This window comes from Melopsittacus undulatus, chromosome 4 (assembly GCF_012275295.1).
Source record: "Melopsittacus undulatus isolate bMelUnd1 chromosome 4, bMelUnd1.mat.Z, whole genome shotgun sequence".
Classification (NCBI taxonomy): Eukaryota; Metazoa; Chordata; class Aves; order Psittaciformes; family Psittaculidae; genus Melopsittacus; species Melopsittacus undulatus.
Genome location: NC_047530.1, coordinates 94,589,306 through 94,607,443, shown reverse-complemented (window position 1 = coordinate 94,607,443; position 18,138 = coordinate 94,589,306). Strand labels below are relative to the sequence as shown.

General features: G+C 38.0%; 1 protein-coding gene across 1 annotated transcript in view; it reads left to right on the top strand.

Moving 5' to 3' along the window:
* PLCE1 (phospholipase C epsilon 1) overlaps positions 1 to 18,138 on the top strand; it is a 121,818-nt gene that overhangs the window by 90,129 nt on the left and 13,551 nt on the right. The window contains exons 11-23 of the mRNA XM_005144091.3: positions 1,792 to 1,914; positions 2,002 to 2,138; positions 3,067 to 3,305; positions 4,450 to 4,511; positions 4,669 to 4,834; positions 6,619 to 6,726; positions 7,171 to 7,287; positions 7,368 to 7,526; positions 8,030 to 8,153; positions 9,951 to 10,075; positions 10,788 to 10,905; positions 16,152 to 16,283; positions 17,442 to 17,732. Coding sequence (XP_005144148.2) covers positions 1,792 to 1,914; positions 2,002 to 2,138; positions 3,067 to 3,305; positions 4,450 to 4,511; positions 4,669 to 4,834; positions 6,619 to 6,726; positions 7,171 to 7,287; positions 7,368 to 7,526; positions 8,030 to 8,153; positions 9,951 to 10,075; positions 10,788 to 10,905; positions 16,152 to 16,283; positions 17,442 to 17,732 — 1,901 coding nt within the window. The remainder of the gene's footprint in view (positions 1 to 1,791; positions 1,915 to 2,001; positions 2,139 to 3,066; positions 3,306 to 4,449; positions 4,512 to 4,668; positions 4,835 to 6,618; positions 6,727 to 7,170; positions 7,288 to 7,367; positions 7,527 to 8,029; positions 8,154 to 9,950; positions 10,076 to 10,787; positions 10,906 to 16,151; positions 16,284 to 17,441; positions 17,733 to 18,138) is intronic.

Below are 18,138 nucleotides of genomic sequence, written 5' to 3'. Positions count from 1 at the left end.
GTGTAAGGTGGAGGAAGCAGGGGAAAGCATGGTAACACCACTGGGAAACCGATAACAGGATATGGAAAAATAGAGATTTAGGGGTTTTTGTGAAGAGAAATTAAACTGCCTCACATGTTATACCTGTATACAGGCACAATCCAGACTGTTACTAATTACTTTGGCTGTTGGTGGGGTTCTTAGGGTTTTGTCTTCTTTTTTTTTAACAACCTGTGCTGGTTACCCATGGAAAGATGTGGAAAATACTCTTTAGCAATCAGCTCCAGTGAAATGCTGAGCGTTACCATCTGCTGCCAGTCTTCCACTCAGTGCTCTGCAGTTGCAGTCTGTTTTCTAGAGTCAAGAGATTTTCCTCATCATGGTTTATTTTTCTTGTCTGATAAAAATATTAGGAATGATTTTAGGAAAGAAGTCATATGCACTATGTCAGTACTTGCCATAGTGAGGTCAAACAAATTGAACATTATCAACTAAAGGAGATGGTGGTTTTTAGTACTTTTAAATCACATTCTGCTTTCAAGTGCATGCATCCACCAAAGGCCAGGAGGGAATTGAGGTATCTGATCTAGCATATTTATGTAAAATGTTGCCTGCCTGCAGTAGGTGACTGTAGATGTCTTTAGGAACATGGGACAAGCTGGTCCTGTTTTTCCATCACAGCTGTTGGAACTGGAACTACTTGTACTGAGCCTGATGGCAGAATTCATAGATTAATGGATTTGTAGATTTGAACGTTACAAAATGTCACAAGAAAGTCTGACACGTGGTCACCTAGTCTGGTATTTTGAAACAAATACTGTAACTTCTGGAGTTATGGTTTGAACTAAACAGTTCTTGATACTTGTTGAGATGCCTCCCTTTTCAAGATGCTGGTGCTGGGGGATCCCATTCCTGCAGTAAGTGTTCATTGGTCTTTAGGTCTAGGAAGAGGCTTAAGAGCTCAGAGCTCAGCCTGCCATTACAAATTAGTACATGAAATCTACTAAGGATTTGTTCACACTGCTCAAGGGATAGTTCAAGTTGGGCCTAACTACACTTACTAGTGCAAATCCTGTAGTAGCCTAAGGATTTGGGGATGTAGCTTTTGGAAATATACTGGTCCCACTTCAAAAAAACTTTTTTCAGCTTCACAACATCAGTTAACAGTTTCAGTTATAAAGAAATTAGCTGGGCTTGCTATTACTCTGTTACTCAAGTCAACTAAGATAGTTAGCATCAAACACCTAGTTGTTTCTGTGATCATTTTCTGCCTTCGCTCTCAAGAAATTCCAGTCTACTTTCCTTACATCAGCCCTGAAAGTAGGAAATCATTAAAACTGTGTTTCTAGTGGCCTTCAGAACCTATTGTTCAAGCCTAAAAGGAGGACTGTAGCTCAACCTGATGATATATATGATATATATGTTTTAATTTTCCCTTAACAAATCTTCAACAAACCTTATGAGCAGCCTGTGCTACAGGAATATTGACATTGTTTTCTTTCAAGAGAAAATGAGAGTGCTTTAATTTGTGCCATTTGCATCAGCCCCATTTGCACATTTTTAAATAGCACGCATATACATTATTAATTCTGGCAAAGTCTGCAGTTGTCTTGAGGGAATAGCATAGTTGCTATAAAACAAGAAGGTACAAACTGTTATGCATCTTAGAAGATACTGCTTTATTTGCTTCTTTCAGATACTGGTTATAAATGTATTAAGGAGAGAACAAATAAAGTGTTAATGCAGTAATGCAGAATGTTTCAATACATGGAATTTAATAAACCAAGCTACAGCAGTCTTTTTCTGATTTAGTGCATGGAGCAGCAGTAGCTGGCATGGCCGCGTTAAAGGAGGAATGAAGGGGTTTCAGAACTTCATGGTGTCTGATAGTAACATGACTTTTGTGGAATTTGTAGAGCTCTTCAAATCTTTCAGGTAAAATATATTTTTATTCTGTACCGATCTCATTCATCCAAGTTTGTAAAAAAAAGTAAAACTTGAGCTTTTCTACTCTTTTCGCAGTGTCCGTAGCCGCAAGGATCTGAAAGACCTCTTCGATGTCTATGCTGTGCCTTGCAATCGATCTGGTTTAGAGCCTGCTCCACTTTATACTAATTTGAAGATTGATGAAAATAGTAGCGGATTCCAGCCTGATTTAGGTTTGTTAAAAAGGAAAATACATCTGCTACATTGCTGAGCTTCAGTTACTGGCCTTAAGAAAAAGTGTGTCAGTTTCATAAAGAACTATCAAAAGTTTACACAGAGAATTTTTGCGCTGTCTCCACTAATATCTAGTTAGTAGGATGTAAGATATGTTCTTTGTTCAGAAATTAAGGGAAGAAAAAGTATTTCTGCTCTATATTAGCCAATTATATCTGTAACCAGTATAGCGGAGGCATAAAACTTGTTGCTGAACAGCTGGGCCCAACACAAGGATCTGTACCTGATTGCAGGAGCTCTGGAAGGGCTAAAACACTAAGCAAAAGTAGGAAGGAGGAATGAGGAGACTGCACCCTGTGCCTCATTTGATTGGTTTTTTCCTAGTACATCAGCTTTATGTGGAACAAGGGGGAAGGAAACTTCTGTCCCATTTTACATTCCCCTGTTACCGTAATCTAAGTCTGTAGCTTTGTGCGTATTTAAAGAAAACAGCCTTTCTGCTTAGCAACCTGTGGGGAGGGTACAGTACAATTGACGTATGAGAATGGAAGAAGATACACAGTGACTGCACAGGCAGGATATGAGGTTGTACATAGCGAAGGAAGGGCTTTGAGGGTGTACATGGTCTAGAGAGGAAGCAGGTGGGTCCTGGGTGACTGTGTGAGAGGTTGTGAATACATGTTAAAAGTTCTAGAATTTTACTTATAGTAATTGAACACTTACAAGCTGCTCCCACTGCTGTTATACTGCTTCATGCTCTTTCTTCTGTTAGTCAATAGAAACAAGATGGATTTGTTCTAATTTACTATACCAGTGCTAAAATATTCAGTCAGATATTCAAGTGTGGTGTATATTACATTATGTTCTGTACAGTAGATATAATACACATAATTATATACCTTATATTTCCTTATTTTTTATTTTAAGATTTGTTGACTAGGAATGTTTCAGACCTTGGTTTGTTCATTAAGAGCAGGCAGCAACTATCAGATAACCAGAGGCAAATATCTGATGCTATTGCTGCTGCCAGTATAGTAACCAACGGTACTGGAGTTGAAAGCACATCACTGGGAATATTTGGAGTGGGAATCCAGCAGCTAAATGACTTCCTAGTTAACTGCCAAGGAGAACACTGCACCTATGATGAAATCCTCAGTATTATCCAGGTCTGTAGACAAATATCTTGCAATTCCTTCTTGTTACTTTTGTTTTCAACACTAACATTGTTTGACTTGTAGCCAGAACAGCATATCTATGTGGATATTTCCTTTCATGCTGATAGTGTTGCAACACTTTACTTGAATATAAAATTTAATACTATCTTAATTCTGGGCTATAAAATCGAAAAGATGCCCATGAATATGTCTATAAAAAGAAAAAAAAAGTAAATAAACTTTTATTGGCTATGTGTGTTATATCCAGAAAGGGGTTAGGGATGTCACCACTTGGGAAAAGCATTCATGACAGTGAGTTAGAATCATAGAATCATAGAATAGTTAGGGTTGGAAAGGACCTTGATATCATCTAGTTCCAACCCCCCTGCCATGGGCAGGGACACCTCGCAATAAACCATGCCACCCAACGCTTCGTCCAGCCTGGCCTTGTGTTGTTTTCTCCTTGTGTCCTTGTGACCACCTTTGGTAGAGTTTGACCCTAATTTGTAACTAAAAAACTGCCGTTTCCACTGATTTTATTTTATTATAAAAAATATTTCAGAGGAAATGTTTTATTCACTTATGCACAACGGCTGAAATGATTAGAAATTATATAGAAAGTCTTGAATTCTTCCAAACATGCATAATTAATACACTCCAAAGTTAAGCCCCCACTTAGCAGTTAACAAAGTCTAAACCCCGTATATTTCAGGTATCAACATATAATATAAAATGGCTAACTTTAAAAGACAGAAATTCTAAAGAGACCTCAAGTTAGCATACCACAAGTCTCTTTATTTCGAGATGGTGGTATGCTGTGTTTAAGTACAATATATAGGAGAAGGATGCCTGATTATAGATCCTCTTCAATTTCAGTTTAAGTGCTGACTCTGCTTTGAAAAGGAGGTTGGATTTGATTATCTCCCAGCATCCTTTCCAACCCAAATGATTCTATGATTTACAATTATAAGTTAATATGCCTGTTTAGTGATTTGCAAAACAGGCACGAGTATACTGCAAACACCTAATTACGCACAAAAAGAAACAGCTTTTACATACTAACTAGTTAGTTTGGTGAGCAGACTACACTATCAAATATGAAAAATACCTATTTTTAAGAATTTTTATTATATATCTCTTAAATTTCTTTTTGTAGAAATTTGAACCCAGTGTGAACATGTGCCAGCAGGGGCTGCTATCTTTTGAAGGATTTGCAAGGTAATTACTTATGTGTTAATTTTATATATATATATATATATATATATGCATGTATAAATACATATATATAAAGATGACCTGAGTGTATTGTTGCTTACATGACAGTCACAAAATACTCAGTACAGCATAAAATTTCCTCACATCATCTCATCTCTAGATTTTTGATGGATAAAGACAACTTCGCCTCCAAAAACGATGAGTCACAAGAGAATGCTGAGGACTTGCACTATCCACTGTCGTATTATTACATAGAGTCTTCACACAACACTTACCTTACTGGCCATCAACTTAAAGGGGAGTCCTCAGTAGAGCTCTACAGCCAGGTATGCAGGATTAGATCATTGGTGGCAGTTTTCAACGTGAACTTGTTTGTTTAACTGGCAAGCCGCAGAAACATGACCTTTTTGCTTTGAAAATCTAAATGTCCTAAACCCCTGCTCGCAAAATGTTGGAAAACATGATGTGTGGGAAAGCTGCCTGTAAGCAGTTGTGCTCAAATGCCTTTTCTTAGGCAAAAAAATGGGTTTAGTTTGAGATTCATAGCATTTAGACACCAGTCGGTCTGACCCAACCTACTAAAATTAGACTTTCCCACAGGAAAGACTGATCTAATATTTTAGTTCATTCAGATGTCAAAACCACTACTCAAATACTGTACATTGCTCTGCAAAAACAAATTTCAAATGGAACTATAACGTCTAAAAGCATTTCTTCTAGGAATATTCTTCAGGTTTTGATACTGTATGCCTGATTGGTGGTCACCAGCAAAAGAGCAATTTTTCCCTAGGGCTTTTGATTCTGTGTCTGTTTGTATATATGTGTGTGTGTGTATACTTGTGTGTCTGTGTATTTACCAAATGCTAGAGAAAGCGTCAAACTTCCAGTGAGTAGTGTTTTCATTACTCTAAATGTTAATGACTCACCATTGAGAAGAGCTAATCTGGTGTTCCATGTGCTGCTTTGCCTGGAATTACAAGACATGGGGGTGAGGCTGTGTTAGCAAAGCCTGAATAACATAATTGCACAGAATAATGCAATTGCAGAGAAGGTTCCTGTAGTAACACTGCACAGAGTGATGTGAGTATTGTGTTGATAATAGATGGGAAGCTCATCTGGCTCCAAAACTTGCATGATGCAGAAGTTTCTTCCTGTCCCACAAGTAGCTGTCATTGGAAGAGAAGGGGCTCTTTATTCTGTCTCAGTGTGTCTGGCTGTCACGGAAGTGGTGGTGTGCCAACTGTGGACACAAGTGTCTAAAATAAGATTATTCAGGTTTTGAATTATTTTTTCATTTGCTGGAAATGGTTTTGATTGTAGAGATCTTTGTTTTCATTAAAATATTTAATTGGAATCCAGATAACTCTTTCAATACTAGGCATGCTAAATATTGGTAGCAATAATAAGCTGGACTTAATAAGCTGCCAACAGATGGGTTAACTTATCTTTCCCTTCATCCTTCCTCTTTGTTTTTTTCAGTGGTCTTTTAGCAAGTAGGGCTTTATAAAATAAATAAATTAATAAATAAAAAATGGGTGGATAAGTGTAAATTAGCTTAATATCATTAAATAAGATGGCCTGCCACATTCTAAGTATCCTCATGGAAGTTGTTTTTAAGACATTATTTTCAGACCACTTTCTACTTAAAAAACTACCAAAACCAACAAAAAGAACTGGCAAACAGAAGATTCTGTGCCCATAAGTTATCCTAGTAGAAACCTGGATTAAATTACCATGTTGCTTTATAGCTACTTTTGCAGGTAGAAATATGGAAAAATTTCTCTCCCTCAGAAAATTAAGCTATACATTAAGAACCAAGCACTTTCTGCAGATTCCCTGTTTCCTGTAAGATACCATGAATTTCAAAGTTTTATGGTACTTCTCCTAAAAACATAAATGCTTTCTTAATTTTCCTACTCTTTCTCAACCTAGGGAATGCAGTTAGCTGGGTTTTCTAGCTTCTGTGGGCTATGTTTACTCCACAGAGGTTACTCTTCCCAGCACTTTCACTAAATCATCAGCTTTCATTTAGCTCTGCAATGTCTGCCTTCTACTTTGAGGGCATCAGACTGTGGCTTATACATGCTTACACTGTTCACTTGCATTGTAGGTTCTTTTACAAGGCTGCAGAAGTGTAGAATTAGACTGCTGGGATGGCGATGATGGGATGCCTATCATTTATCATGGGCACACTCTTACTACCAAGATTTCTTTTAAGGTATGTTGGTAATGGCACATTGAAACAAACAAACAAAAAAAAAATAGAAGAAAATCAGTAGCTTTTTCTCTAATGAGGGAAAAAATTAACCTATTGGAAAAGCACAAATCCTAATGGGATAAATCCTAATAGAATATGAACAACAGACCGTGTAGACAAGAACTTCTTCATTGTAAACATTATGCTTTTCAAATTAGTTTTTGTAGCATAAGTACTGTAATTTTGTCTTTGTTGTCAGCATAACTAACATAAGTAACTGTTACCAGTTTTGTTGTAACAAGATGCTAGGTTGATCTGAAGAGCTTGTTTTGAAAGGAGATTGTGGATTCTTTCTTCTTAGGGGAGAAAAAGGGTGCCTTCCTTTCTCTCCTTTCAAGTAACTGTAAGTTAACTGAATGCTGCAAAGTAATCACATGTTGTTTCAATGACCTTTCTTTCTCACAGGAGGTAGTGGAAGCTATTGATCGCAATGCATTTATCACCTCTGACATGCCAATTATTATATCAATAGAAAACCACTGTTCCTTGCCTCAACAACGCAAGATGGCTGAAATTTTCAAGGTAGACCAGGAGCTGTAAATTATTCTAAGCACATGCCTTGGGATTTTCCATAATATAATAACATGTTCCCAATGTTTCAGAATGTATTCGGAGATAAGCTGGTAGCCAAGTTTTTATTTGAGAGTGACTTTTCTGATGATCCCATGCTTCCATCACCTGACCAACTCAAAAGAAAAATCCTGCTGAAGAATAAGAAGCTGAAAGCCCATCAAACACCAGTGGATATATTGAAACAAAAGGTAAAGTGCTTCCTTAACAGCAAGCAATGAGACCTAGCTTTTGTTAGAAATAGTTCATTTGTGTTTGAAGTTTTTGTCATTCTGATATGTACAGCAGAAAAATCTAATGCATACTCATACTTGGAAGTGGATTGCAATACTTTCAAATAAGTAGACAAGACATACAGGCAAGTATAGACACAGCATAAAAAAATATAGTGAATTTTAGTTTTCTAATAATTCATAGTATTATGATTAGCACCACATGTCCTATGTGAAAAACATAAATGAAGTTTTCTTTGAGGCTATAACATTTGCTATTCGTGTTTGTTGAACAATAGTGATATGCATTGAGCATGTGTGTATATATAGATTACGCAGTAATTTTTAGTAGAATTCTACCTTTCTCTTTTTTTATATTCAAGCCAGTACTTTCATATAAATAAGATGCAGGCAGCAATGTAAACTCTTCTGCTTCTTAAAAATACTTACCAAGAATGTAATAAGTGGTTCTGTTGCTGTAGGCTCACCAGCTGGCACATATGCAAGCACAGGCTAGCAATGGTGCTAGCAACCTCACACCTACCAATGAGGAGGAAGAAGATGAAGAGGATGAATATGACTATGACTATGAATCTCTCTCTGATGGTAACAGTATATATTTGCTTATTTATTACGGTGCTGTTTTTAGCAATAAGGCATGTAAATATTCTAGTACAAGAATGATGTAGGTAAGTTGATTTTACCACTTGAGAGGAAGATGTGCTGAATGTTCTTAGTGCAATAGTCTATAATACTGTTAAAATAATTTGACTGTGTAGATGTAGAGGACTTGAGTGCAACTTTAACTCCAACCATCAGATGTTTTAACCATGCAGCGTATGCTAAACTGTAGTCTTTATAAATTGTATTTTATATTATTTATATTATTAAAAAAAATTATTGTTGTTCATAATCTACCTTCAGCTGTATTGTCTTTTATGAGGAATCCAGACACCTGAAAGCCAAAGTTCACAACAGGCTTAGCCTTTGCATCTGTGTGACTGCCATTACATTGACCTAAGATGCAGATTCTCCAAACTTCACCTTGTTTGCTATCCAATCCCAGAGATCCCTGAAGAACTTAACTTGTTACACTTTCAGCATCAGCTGTTCACTTCATGCGTAAAAGCAGAGAAGCCACTGGCTTATCCGTGGCTTGCTCAATAAAGAGGGTTTTCTTTTTTTTGTGTACATTGCTGTGAAAAACTCAGATCTTTGATCACAGACTTGTTAGGAAACTTGTGAGCTAACTGCAGTATGTCATGTTTGAGCAATGTTTGAGTTAAGAGAAAGTTTGAGAAATCTGAAGCTAGCAAGAAACATTCACACCTTCCAATATATGAAGGAATCTGTGGCATGTTTTACTGCTTTATGACAATGATTATTCTCTGAGATCTTTAATTATGTTCATATTTAGCCAAACTAATCTAAATAATGGTCTGTAAACTTTCTAGAAGATTTTTAGTTTTATTTTCCTTACTGATGCATTAGGATTGTGTAAGGCTAATAGTTTTACAACTGACACTTCATTTTCATTTCTCTGGCTGTAAATCTTAATTTCCTTTACTCTTATTCCCTCTCTGACTCTGTTTCCCTGTAGCTGATGTCCTTAATGCTTCTCCTGCTCCTAACAGCCAGGAAGGTAAAGGCCATTTGGTTGAGCTTTTTAACTGCATGACATCAGCACTGCATCTCTAGCCTGCTGTTAAATGTGACAGTGTGAAAATACGGTTTCTAGTTCATATTAAAAATGCAATCAGCAATCAGATATTTTTGTATGGCACTGTTAACTGATCAGGAACTGTTAGAAGCCTGCATGTATGACACTGGTTATGCATAAAAACAGTTTGGTCAAAGCATCAGAAATATCAGGAATGAAATAAAACCATTCCTTTTGTGACAGTCACAATATTTTGGTCTAGAAAGACCAAATTAATAGGTGCATGCTTCTCTGATAAATATGTAGCTTTGAAGCGGAATTTCTATAGATATAAAAATATTTATTCATGGTGAATGTAAGGAGAGGAAAGCCAAAACTTGCTGTCCAAAGACATGTATGTGCTTGATATTGTTAATCATGTTTGGACTCAAGCAATTCTTTGCTATTCAGCAGTATCAGTTGTTGTCAGATGGCAAGCTTAATTCATTTAGTGATTTTGTTTTAAGGACCTCATGAGCACAAAAGGATGGGCTTTAAAAGAAGTGCAAAATATTAACCAAAGCTGAGCATTAAATTTTTAAAGTAGAAAGTTACTATTAAAATGCTTTGACCAGTAAATGCATAATTTTGGCATCTGGTTATTCAATTAAGATTCACAGCATTGTCTACAAATATTCATTAAAATTTAATTTCCAGTTTAAATTGTTTGGCTTTATGTTTATTAAAATGCCATTAATTTTTAGATAACATTCTTGAAGACCGACCCGAGAATAAATTATCAAGTGATAAACTGCAGTTTGAATATAATGAAGAGACTGCCAAACGAATAAAGAAGGCTGATTGTGCTACTTACAATAATAAAGGAAAGGTAGTTCTGCTTTTTACCCCTTTCTTCTCAGCCACGCTTTGATATATCACCAACTTCAACAGGATTTGAACAGTTTAGGTAACTGAGACATCAGATGGTAAACGTGTTTTACTGAAGACAAATAGTAGAAAGCATGGAAAAACACCAGAGAAAATAGAATAAATAGGACAAACACTCCACATACTGTTCAGGAAAAGTCCTCAGAGGTTATTGAATATACAGACTGTTTGGATGAAAATTTTAACTGTCATTGCTCTCAATGAAAGAATTCATTGAAGCAAGATCCAGACGTTTATTTAGATATCTAATATCAATTAATGTCAATGGAACTGAAGATTTAATCCACATCTTCAGCATCTTTGTGTATTGAAATAACATACTACACTATGATATCCGATAACCATGTTACCATTTATTAAATCACCTGACAACTGAACAATTCCATTGCTGTGTAGTAAATTGCAGTTTCTCCTGAACACAGATGGTTTTTGTCTTAAATATTTGTAGAACTGACTCCTATTAAGGGTTTTGCAAGCTACCATGGTATCAGTAACAGGTATTGATGCATAAAACCTGCCCAGGGAGATGTGTTAGGTGAAGACAGCAAACCATGTAGGAAGAATGAGAGATTTTGAAGACATAAATAAGATATGCAAGAGTACTTTCACATTCAATAATTTTATTATTTCCTGTTCTTGGAATTCTTACATAGGTTTATGACATGGAGCTGGGAGAAGAATTCTACCTTCCCCAAAATAAGAAGGAAAGCAGACAGATAGCGCCAGAGTTGTCAGATCTTGTCATTTACTGTCAAGCTGTAAAGTTCCCTGGTAAGTACACTGCCTTGTTTTATTGCTTTAAACTTTCAAATTCTTGGAAACATTATGTTTATGTTTTGAATTAGTTATTACAAGCATTTTCAAATTGAAGTAGTCGAGGAGCTTTTTTCTTGATGATTTGGTAGTCTACATAATAACAGCTTCTGGCTGAGAAGCAGTATACATAAATTATGTGAAAACATATTATTTGTCATATTAAAATGTTTATGAGAGTGAAATTTGCCAGTCTTCACGACTTAGGCAACTGTTTCATTGCCAAATGCCAGATAACAGAAAGCTTTATCTTAACTGTTCCAAGTTTCCATGTAAGGACCTCCTGAATTAGGAAGGAAAATATTCTTAAAACCTTGCAGGAAGAGCTTGTCACATGCCTTTAAGTGACCTCAGTTCAGTGTGTCTCACCTTTGCCTACAGTGCTTTTTGTGTTCTTATCCTCAGTGGATAGGAAGGGAGATATTTGCAGGGGTAAAGGAGCCTTTTCATGTGGTAGGTGGGAACAGCCGATTGCACACTCACACTCTTTATAGAAAGGGTTAAGGAAATAGGAGGATATTCCTTTGTACAGTAGGAAGAATAATGTTTGCAGAAGAAAAGGAGAGGGAGTAACTAAAGAGGTCACTGATAGTTACTTGTTCAGTGTTGAAACATGAGGTTGAGTATGTTTTGGCACATACTGTGTACATAAATAATTTTAAATTGAGAATTTATTGTTTATTGACGTATTTAATGTTTTGAATGAAAAATCTGCTTTTTAATGGAATGGTTCTCTGTTGAAAAGTTAGCAATTCTGCCAAACCATGATCTTATACAAATAGAACTATAGTCAGATTAGAGAAGCTAACCAAACATAAAATAGTGTCAAATAGGCAAGATAAACATGCTGAAAAATGGGGACACATTCTTTTATAATCTTCTATAACTTTAAGACTTGTAGGTATCACTTGTAAAAATAATAACTTCTAAAAATTAAAATCTGATACTCTTTTTAATGAAATCTGCAATGAGATATCTTTCAAAAAAATTTTTCTTTTAGAGAATGATATCCAAGATTAAACAGAGGTAGTGTAGGTAATTCCAAGCATTTTGACACAGAAAGTAGTTCTGATGTTCTCAGAAAAAAATAAAGTATTTCAGTTTTTTAATGTAATTTCAGTTATAAAACAAATACCTGCTTTTCTTATTGGATTTCTTACTCTTGCTTTAAACGGGACATGAAAATGGGTTAAGAAAACAGGTTTCTTTCACAGAACGCATGAAACTATAGAAATTAGTTTTCCAACAAATTTTGACACCTTTGAGATAAGTTCTGCCTTCTCTGCAAGATAGTAGACTTCCACTGGCACCATGCTACTGACTGAATTCCTCTGCTCAGATGGAGAGCACGGATACTGTTCTTTAATATAAGGGTGATTGATCCAAGACTTTGTACCTCTGTTGACCAGATTCCTAACCAACTCAGGCAATGCAGGTGTCTTGGAAACAGGGAGGGCAGAATTCATGTCAGTGGCTGACCACAAACTAACTGGCTTTTGATCTGAAACAGATGGTGCGTGGGTGCCAATTACAAATTAACCTGCTACTTTATCATGATTAGATGAGAAGGGCAAGAAAATTTGCCATCCTCTGGATTAATAATCTGACAGTGGTAAAGCAGTGTGGTTATATCTAACACAAGAGATAGGCACTAAGTTCTGTAGTTCGAATAATATAATATAGGGGTTGTAGGGAAGTACTAAACACATGTCATGTACTAACCACAAGTACTAAACAGATGGTAGTATGATAGGATCTATGTGCAGTATGGTGGCATCTAAGTTGGTCCTACAGACCAGAGAGCTGGATCAGATGGCTTCTAGATCCTTGCCAACCTCCATTGTTTTGTGAATTGATGATTTTATGAATAGGTGGTGCTATATTATGGAGTCAAGTTTAAATTGGAGTGAAAAATGGGGCTTGCCTCTAGGAGGAGGTGTGTCACATGCAAAGCATGGCCATGGGGAAGACTGAAAAAAAACTCCCAGCTGCAGCTTTTCCTGTGGCCATCATGCTGGCTGCAGTTAACACTGCTGTTCTGTGTTGCACTCTCTGGTGATTTATGAGGCTTGCCTGTTTCCTCAGTGACTGTCTCCACAACAGGATTTTGAAACCTGGATCTTGCTTGCCAAATCCATTTGATCCACTGAAAACTGGGATTAAATAGTGCTGGAAACACAGTGCATAACTCCTCGTTCTTCTAGTCAGTTCATATTCCTTTATCTCAGCTTCTACCATCTTCTGTGGTTTATGTGTATGCTTTGGCCCAAAGAGACAATATGTCTCCAATACTGAAAACATTACGTACATACTAAATTTTACTAACCGAAGCAGTTCCATTGAAACTATTAGCATAATTTTATGAAGTGCACATAGACATGCTGTAAAGATTGAGAGCTGAAAATTTACAGCTATGGACAGGTTTCAGTACAAGAGAGTCCAGTGTATTCTTTGTGATCTACGTTTGTAGTTGCAATATTAGTATTAAATCCAGAACTGTCTTTAGACAGGTAAGTTCTGGAGGGTCATTTTTGCACAGTTAGGCAAATAGCAATGTACTTGCTTTGCTGTATTTTATATCACAAGTACATCTTGGGTCTCTGAGAGCATCCCACACCTCACTGCTGTGTGTGTCAGAATAGCTATGGTGTGTTTTGACTTACTTTAATTTTGGTTTTCTGTGTGCTCTCTCCAGACAGAAACTGACCTTAAGGGGTATTAGGTGTTTTTACTTCACTGGATTTTAGGTCATTACTTTTATGATTATTTTGCTAGAATGACTATGTTTGAGCAATTGCTATTCTAGAGCTTTCCAGCTCCACTTCTAATACATAATGGCCATTAAACGCTTAATGGATTTTGCACACCTACCATATTTCCCATTGTTGAAACACATATTCTAAACAGAAGATGATAATTCTGAAAACTTCTTGAAGTTAAACTCTTTAACCAACAGCATTTGAGTTTTTTCCTTTGTATTAGGTCTTTAAATTATATTGTTCCACTTAATTATAGAATCATAGAATAGTTAGGATTGGAAAGGACCTTAAGATCATCTAGTTCCAACCCCCCTGCCATGGACAGGGACACCCCACACTAAACGATGCCACACAAGTCTTCGCCCAACCTGGCCTTGAACACTGCCAGGGATGGAGCATTCACAATCTCCCTGGGCAACCCATTCCAGTACCTCACCACCCTAACAGTAAAGAACTTCCTCCTTATATCCAGTCTAAACCTCTGCTGTTTAAGTTTCAACCCGTTAACCCCTTGTCCTATCACTACAGACCCTAATGAATAGTCCCTCCCCAGCATCCCTGTAGGCCCCCTTCAGATACTGGAAGGCTGCTATGAGGTCTCCATGCAGCCTTCTCTTCTCCAGGCTGAACAGCCCCAACTTTCTCAGCTTATCTTCATATGGGAGGTGCTCCAGTCCCCTGATCATCCTCGTGGCCCTCCTCTGGACTTGTTCCAATAGTTCCATGTCCTTTTTATGTTGAGGACACCAGAACTGAACACAATACTCCAAGTGAGGTCTCACGAGGGCAGAGTAGAGGGGCAGGATCACCTCCTTGGACCTGCTGGTCACGCTCCTTTTGATGCAGCCCAGGATATGGTTGGCTTTCTGGGCTGTGAGCGCACACTGAAGCTGGCTCATGTTCATTTTCTCATTGACCAACACCCCCAAGTCCTTCTCCGCAGGACTACCATGAATTTCCTTTTTGCCCAACCTGTAGCTGTGCCTGGGATTGCTCTGACCCAGTTGTAGGACCTTGCACTTGTCATGGTTAAACTTCATGAGGTTGGCATCAGCCCACCTCACAAGTGTGTCAAGGTCCCTCTGGATGGCATTCCTTCCCTCCAGGGTATCAACCGAACCACACAGCTTGGTGTCATCGACAAACTTGCTGAGGGTGCACTCAATCCCACTGTCCATGTCACTGACAAAGACATTGAACAAGAGTGGTCCCAACACCAATCCCTGAGGGACACCACTCGTCACTGATCTCCAGCCGGACATTGAGCCATTGACCACGACTCTTTGCATGCTGCCATCCAGCCAGTTCTTTATCCACCCAGTGGTCCACCTGTTAAATTGATGTCTCTCCAATTTAGAGACAAGAATGTTGTGTGGGACAGTGTTGAATGCTTTGCACAAGTCCAGGTAGATTACATCAACTACTCCACCTTTGTGCATCAGTTCTGTAGCCCCATCATAGAAGGCCACCAAACTGGTCAGGCAGGATTTACCCCTAGTGAAGCCATGCTGGCTGTCACCAAGCACCTTGTTGTTTTTCACGTGCCCTAGCATGCCTTCCAGGAGAATCTGCTCCCAGATTTTGCCAGGCACAGAGGTGAGACTGACTGGTCTGTAATTCCCCCGGTCTTCCATTTTCCCCTTCTTGAAAATGGGGGTTATATTTCTCTTTTCCAGTCATAGGGAACTTCACCTGACTGCCATGATTTTTCAAATATGATGGCCAGCGACTTAGCAACTTCATTTGCCAGCTCCTTCAGGACCCACGGATGGATTTCATCGGGTCCCATGGACTTGCACACATTCAGGTTTTTAAGATGGTCTCGAATCAGATCCTCATGTACAGTGGCCCCAAGGTCTTCATTCTCACAGTCCCTGCATCCACCTTCCAAGACTTGGGTGGTGAGGTCAGAGCCTTTGCCAGTGAAGACCAACTGAGATGTAACCATACTGCACATAGATCCTATCATCTTATGTAGGTATCCAAGATGAATTCCATGATATTTACTACTGTGCAGATTTATTGCTTCTGTAAAAAGAATCTTTTTTTTAATTGTTCTAAGGATGAAAACATTAAGACTGTTACTTCACTTTTTTTAGTATTAGTTAGGACCATTTGGTAATTTGAGACAGAGACACAGCCTTCCTCAAGCCAAAAAGTAAAATGAGAAAAGTTATATCACATAGATATAACTGTGTATTGTATTGCCTTATGTAAGTTTTTATATAGATTGTATATATAAACATATATAATATATACATATGTAAAGACATGTCTGTATGTAAAGATGTTAACATTAAATTATGGAGAAAAATATGCTGCTTGCCCTGTGTGCTGTATGACAGGCATATTCATGCCTTCAAAAATAATGTAAAATATGATGGAAATTGTCATGCCCTCTTGGTCATGTTTTTTGGCTCATTTATTTTACTTTTATGGGAACAGGCTTGTCAACTCTAAACCCATCTGGCTCTAGCAGAGGAAAAGAAAGAAAGAGCAGGAAGTCCATTTTTGGCAACAATCCTGGCAGGCTGAGCCCTGGGGAGTCAGCTACCCTTGCCAAAGCATCTGGAAAAGGTAAAAGTTAGCATCTTCTTTCACCAGTCACGTGGAATGACTGTAATCCAACACATGTACCAGACCAAGTTGTTAAAGATCAAATACTTTACAGTGTGTAAGATTTTGAACTTTGGAATGGTTTTTTGTTAGTGCAGCAGGTATTACAGTAACACTATTATAACTGAAGTGTTGAGTGTAGAATGTTAAAATAGGATTACTTGGTCAGGAATATGACGAACCTAATTCATAAATGATTCAAAACTAGCATATAATTTAAGTGATGTATTTTCAAGTTAGTATTTTAAAAGATGTGAGTGAATACTTTCAAAGTACAAATGGAAGGCACAACTGTTGGGCTGGATCCAGAAAAGCATTTTTAGTGTCTGAAGTAGGACTTAGTTGCCTAAAATTCAGCCAAGTCCAAAAATGTAATTGTGCAAACTCCTGTGTTCTACAGTGGAGATGTTTAGACTCTGCAGGTGATTCAGATTGTGAACTTGAAAATTGTACTTCTGTGTATGAACAGATGTAAAGAAATACAAAGAAAGTACAGAAAAGTTTCTGGAGCAGGAATGAGACCCAGACTCCCTGCCTTTCAAGAGAATGCCGTAAACAGAAAGTTAGAGTTGTACCCTTTCTTGTACTAATTTTCTGGCTCAAGGAGCATTGTATTTCTTTCAGCCCAAGGGCATGGCTGCAGCAGGTAGTTAGATTCCCTTTTAGAGGCCAGTGTCATAAAAATGAAGAAGTCTAGTGTCTAATTCTAAAGAACATAAGAATTTTGTTGGCTTCGTCTCCTAGTTCTTACAACCTCTGTAGACTGCCTGTTGGGAGCAGCCAATCTGGCCTCCCTTCCTCATGTAAAATGTATAAATGGGAAGAATGGAACGTTATACCTTTATTTCATTCAGGCAAATGCCAATTAAGTATTTATTTGTGAATATGGTTGTTAGCACATCTAATCATGATATCATTTCAATGCTTAAACATGAAGTTTCCTCTCATGGATTGTTCTTACTGTATAAGAAGGAATGTGGCACACTGAGTACTGTCATTTTCCAGGATCAGCTTTTCTTACTATAACCAAAACATGCACACATCCTTCACCACGAAACATTGAATTTCTGGAGTCTCTGGATCTGCAGCTGTAACTTAAGGGTACTGTTTATTTCCTAGGCCCTTTCGATGTGATGCGGCAGACTTGGGAAGATCCTTGTTCTCCTTACAACTCTCCAGCTTCTCTCAGTGCTATCATAAGGACGCCCAAGTGTTATCATATCTCCTCCCTGAACGAGAATGCTGCTAAGCGGCTGTGCAGGCGGTACTCTCAGAAGCTGATCCAGCACACCACATGCCAGCTCCTGAGGACCTACCCTGCTGCCACACGTATCGATTCCTCAAATCCCCATCCACTGATCTTCTGGCTCCACGGCGTGCAGCTCGTGGCTCTTAACTACCAAACAGATGGTATGGGTGCAAAACCACACATTTTAATACATTTTAAATGTGAAATAAGTCCTTAAAAAGTGAATTTGTTTTTGATGTTTGTTTTTACCTGCTATTATGAGAAGAGTCCAGGGAGACCTTACTGCAGCTTTTCAGGTCATGAAAGGGGAGAGACTTCAGCAGAACCTGTTGCAATAGGACAAGGGGTGATGGCTTTAAACTAGAAGAGGGAAGATTCAGGCTGGATGTGAGGAAGAAACTTTTTACAATGAGCGTGATAAAATACCAGCACAGGTTGCCCAGCTTGGTGGTGGATGCACCGTTCCTGGAGACATTCAAGGCCAGGCTGAATGTGGTTCTGAACAACCTGATCTAGTTGAAAATTTCCCTGCTCATTGCAGAGGGGTTGGATAGATGACCTTTGAAG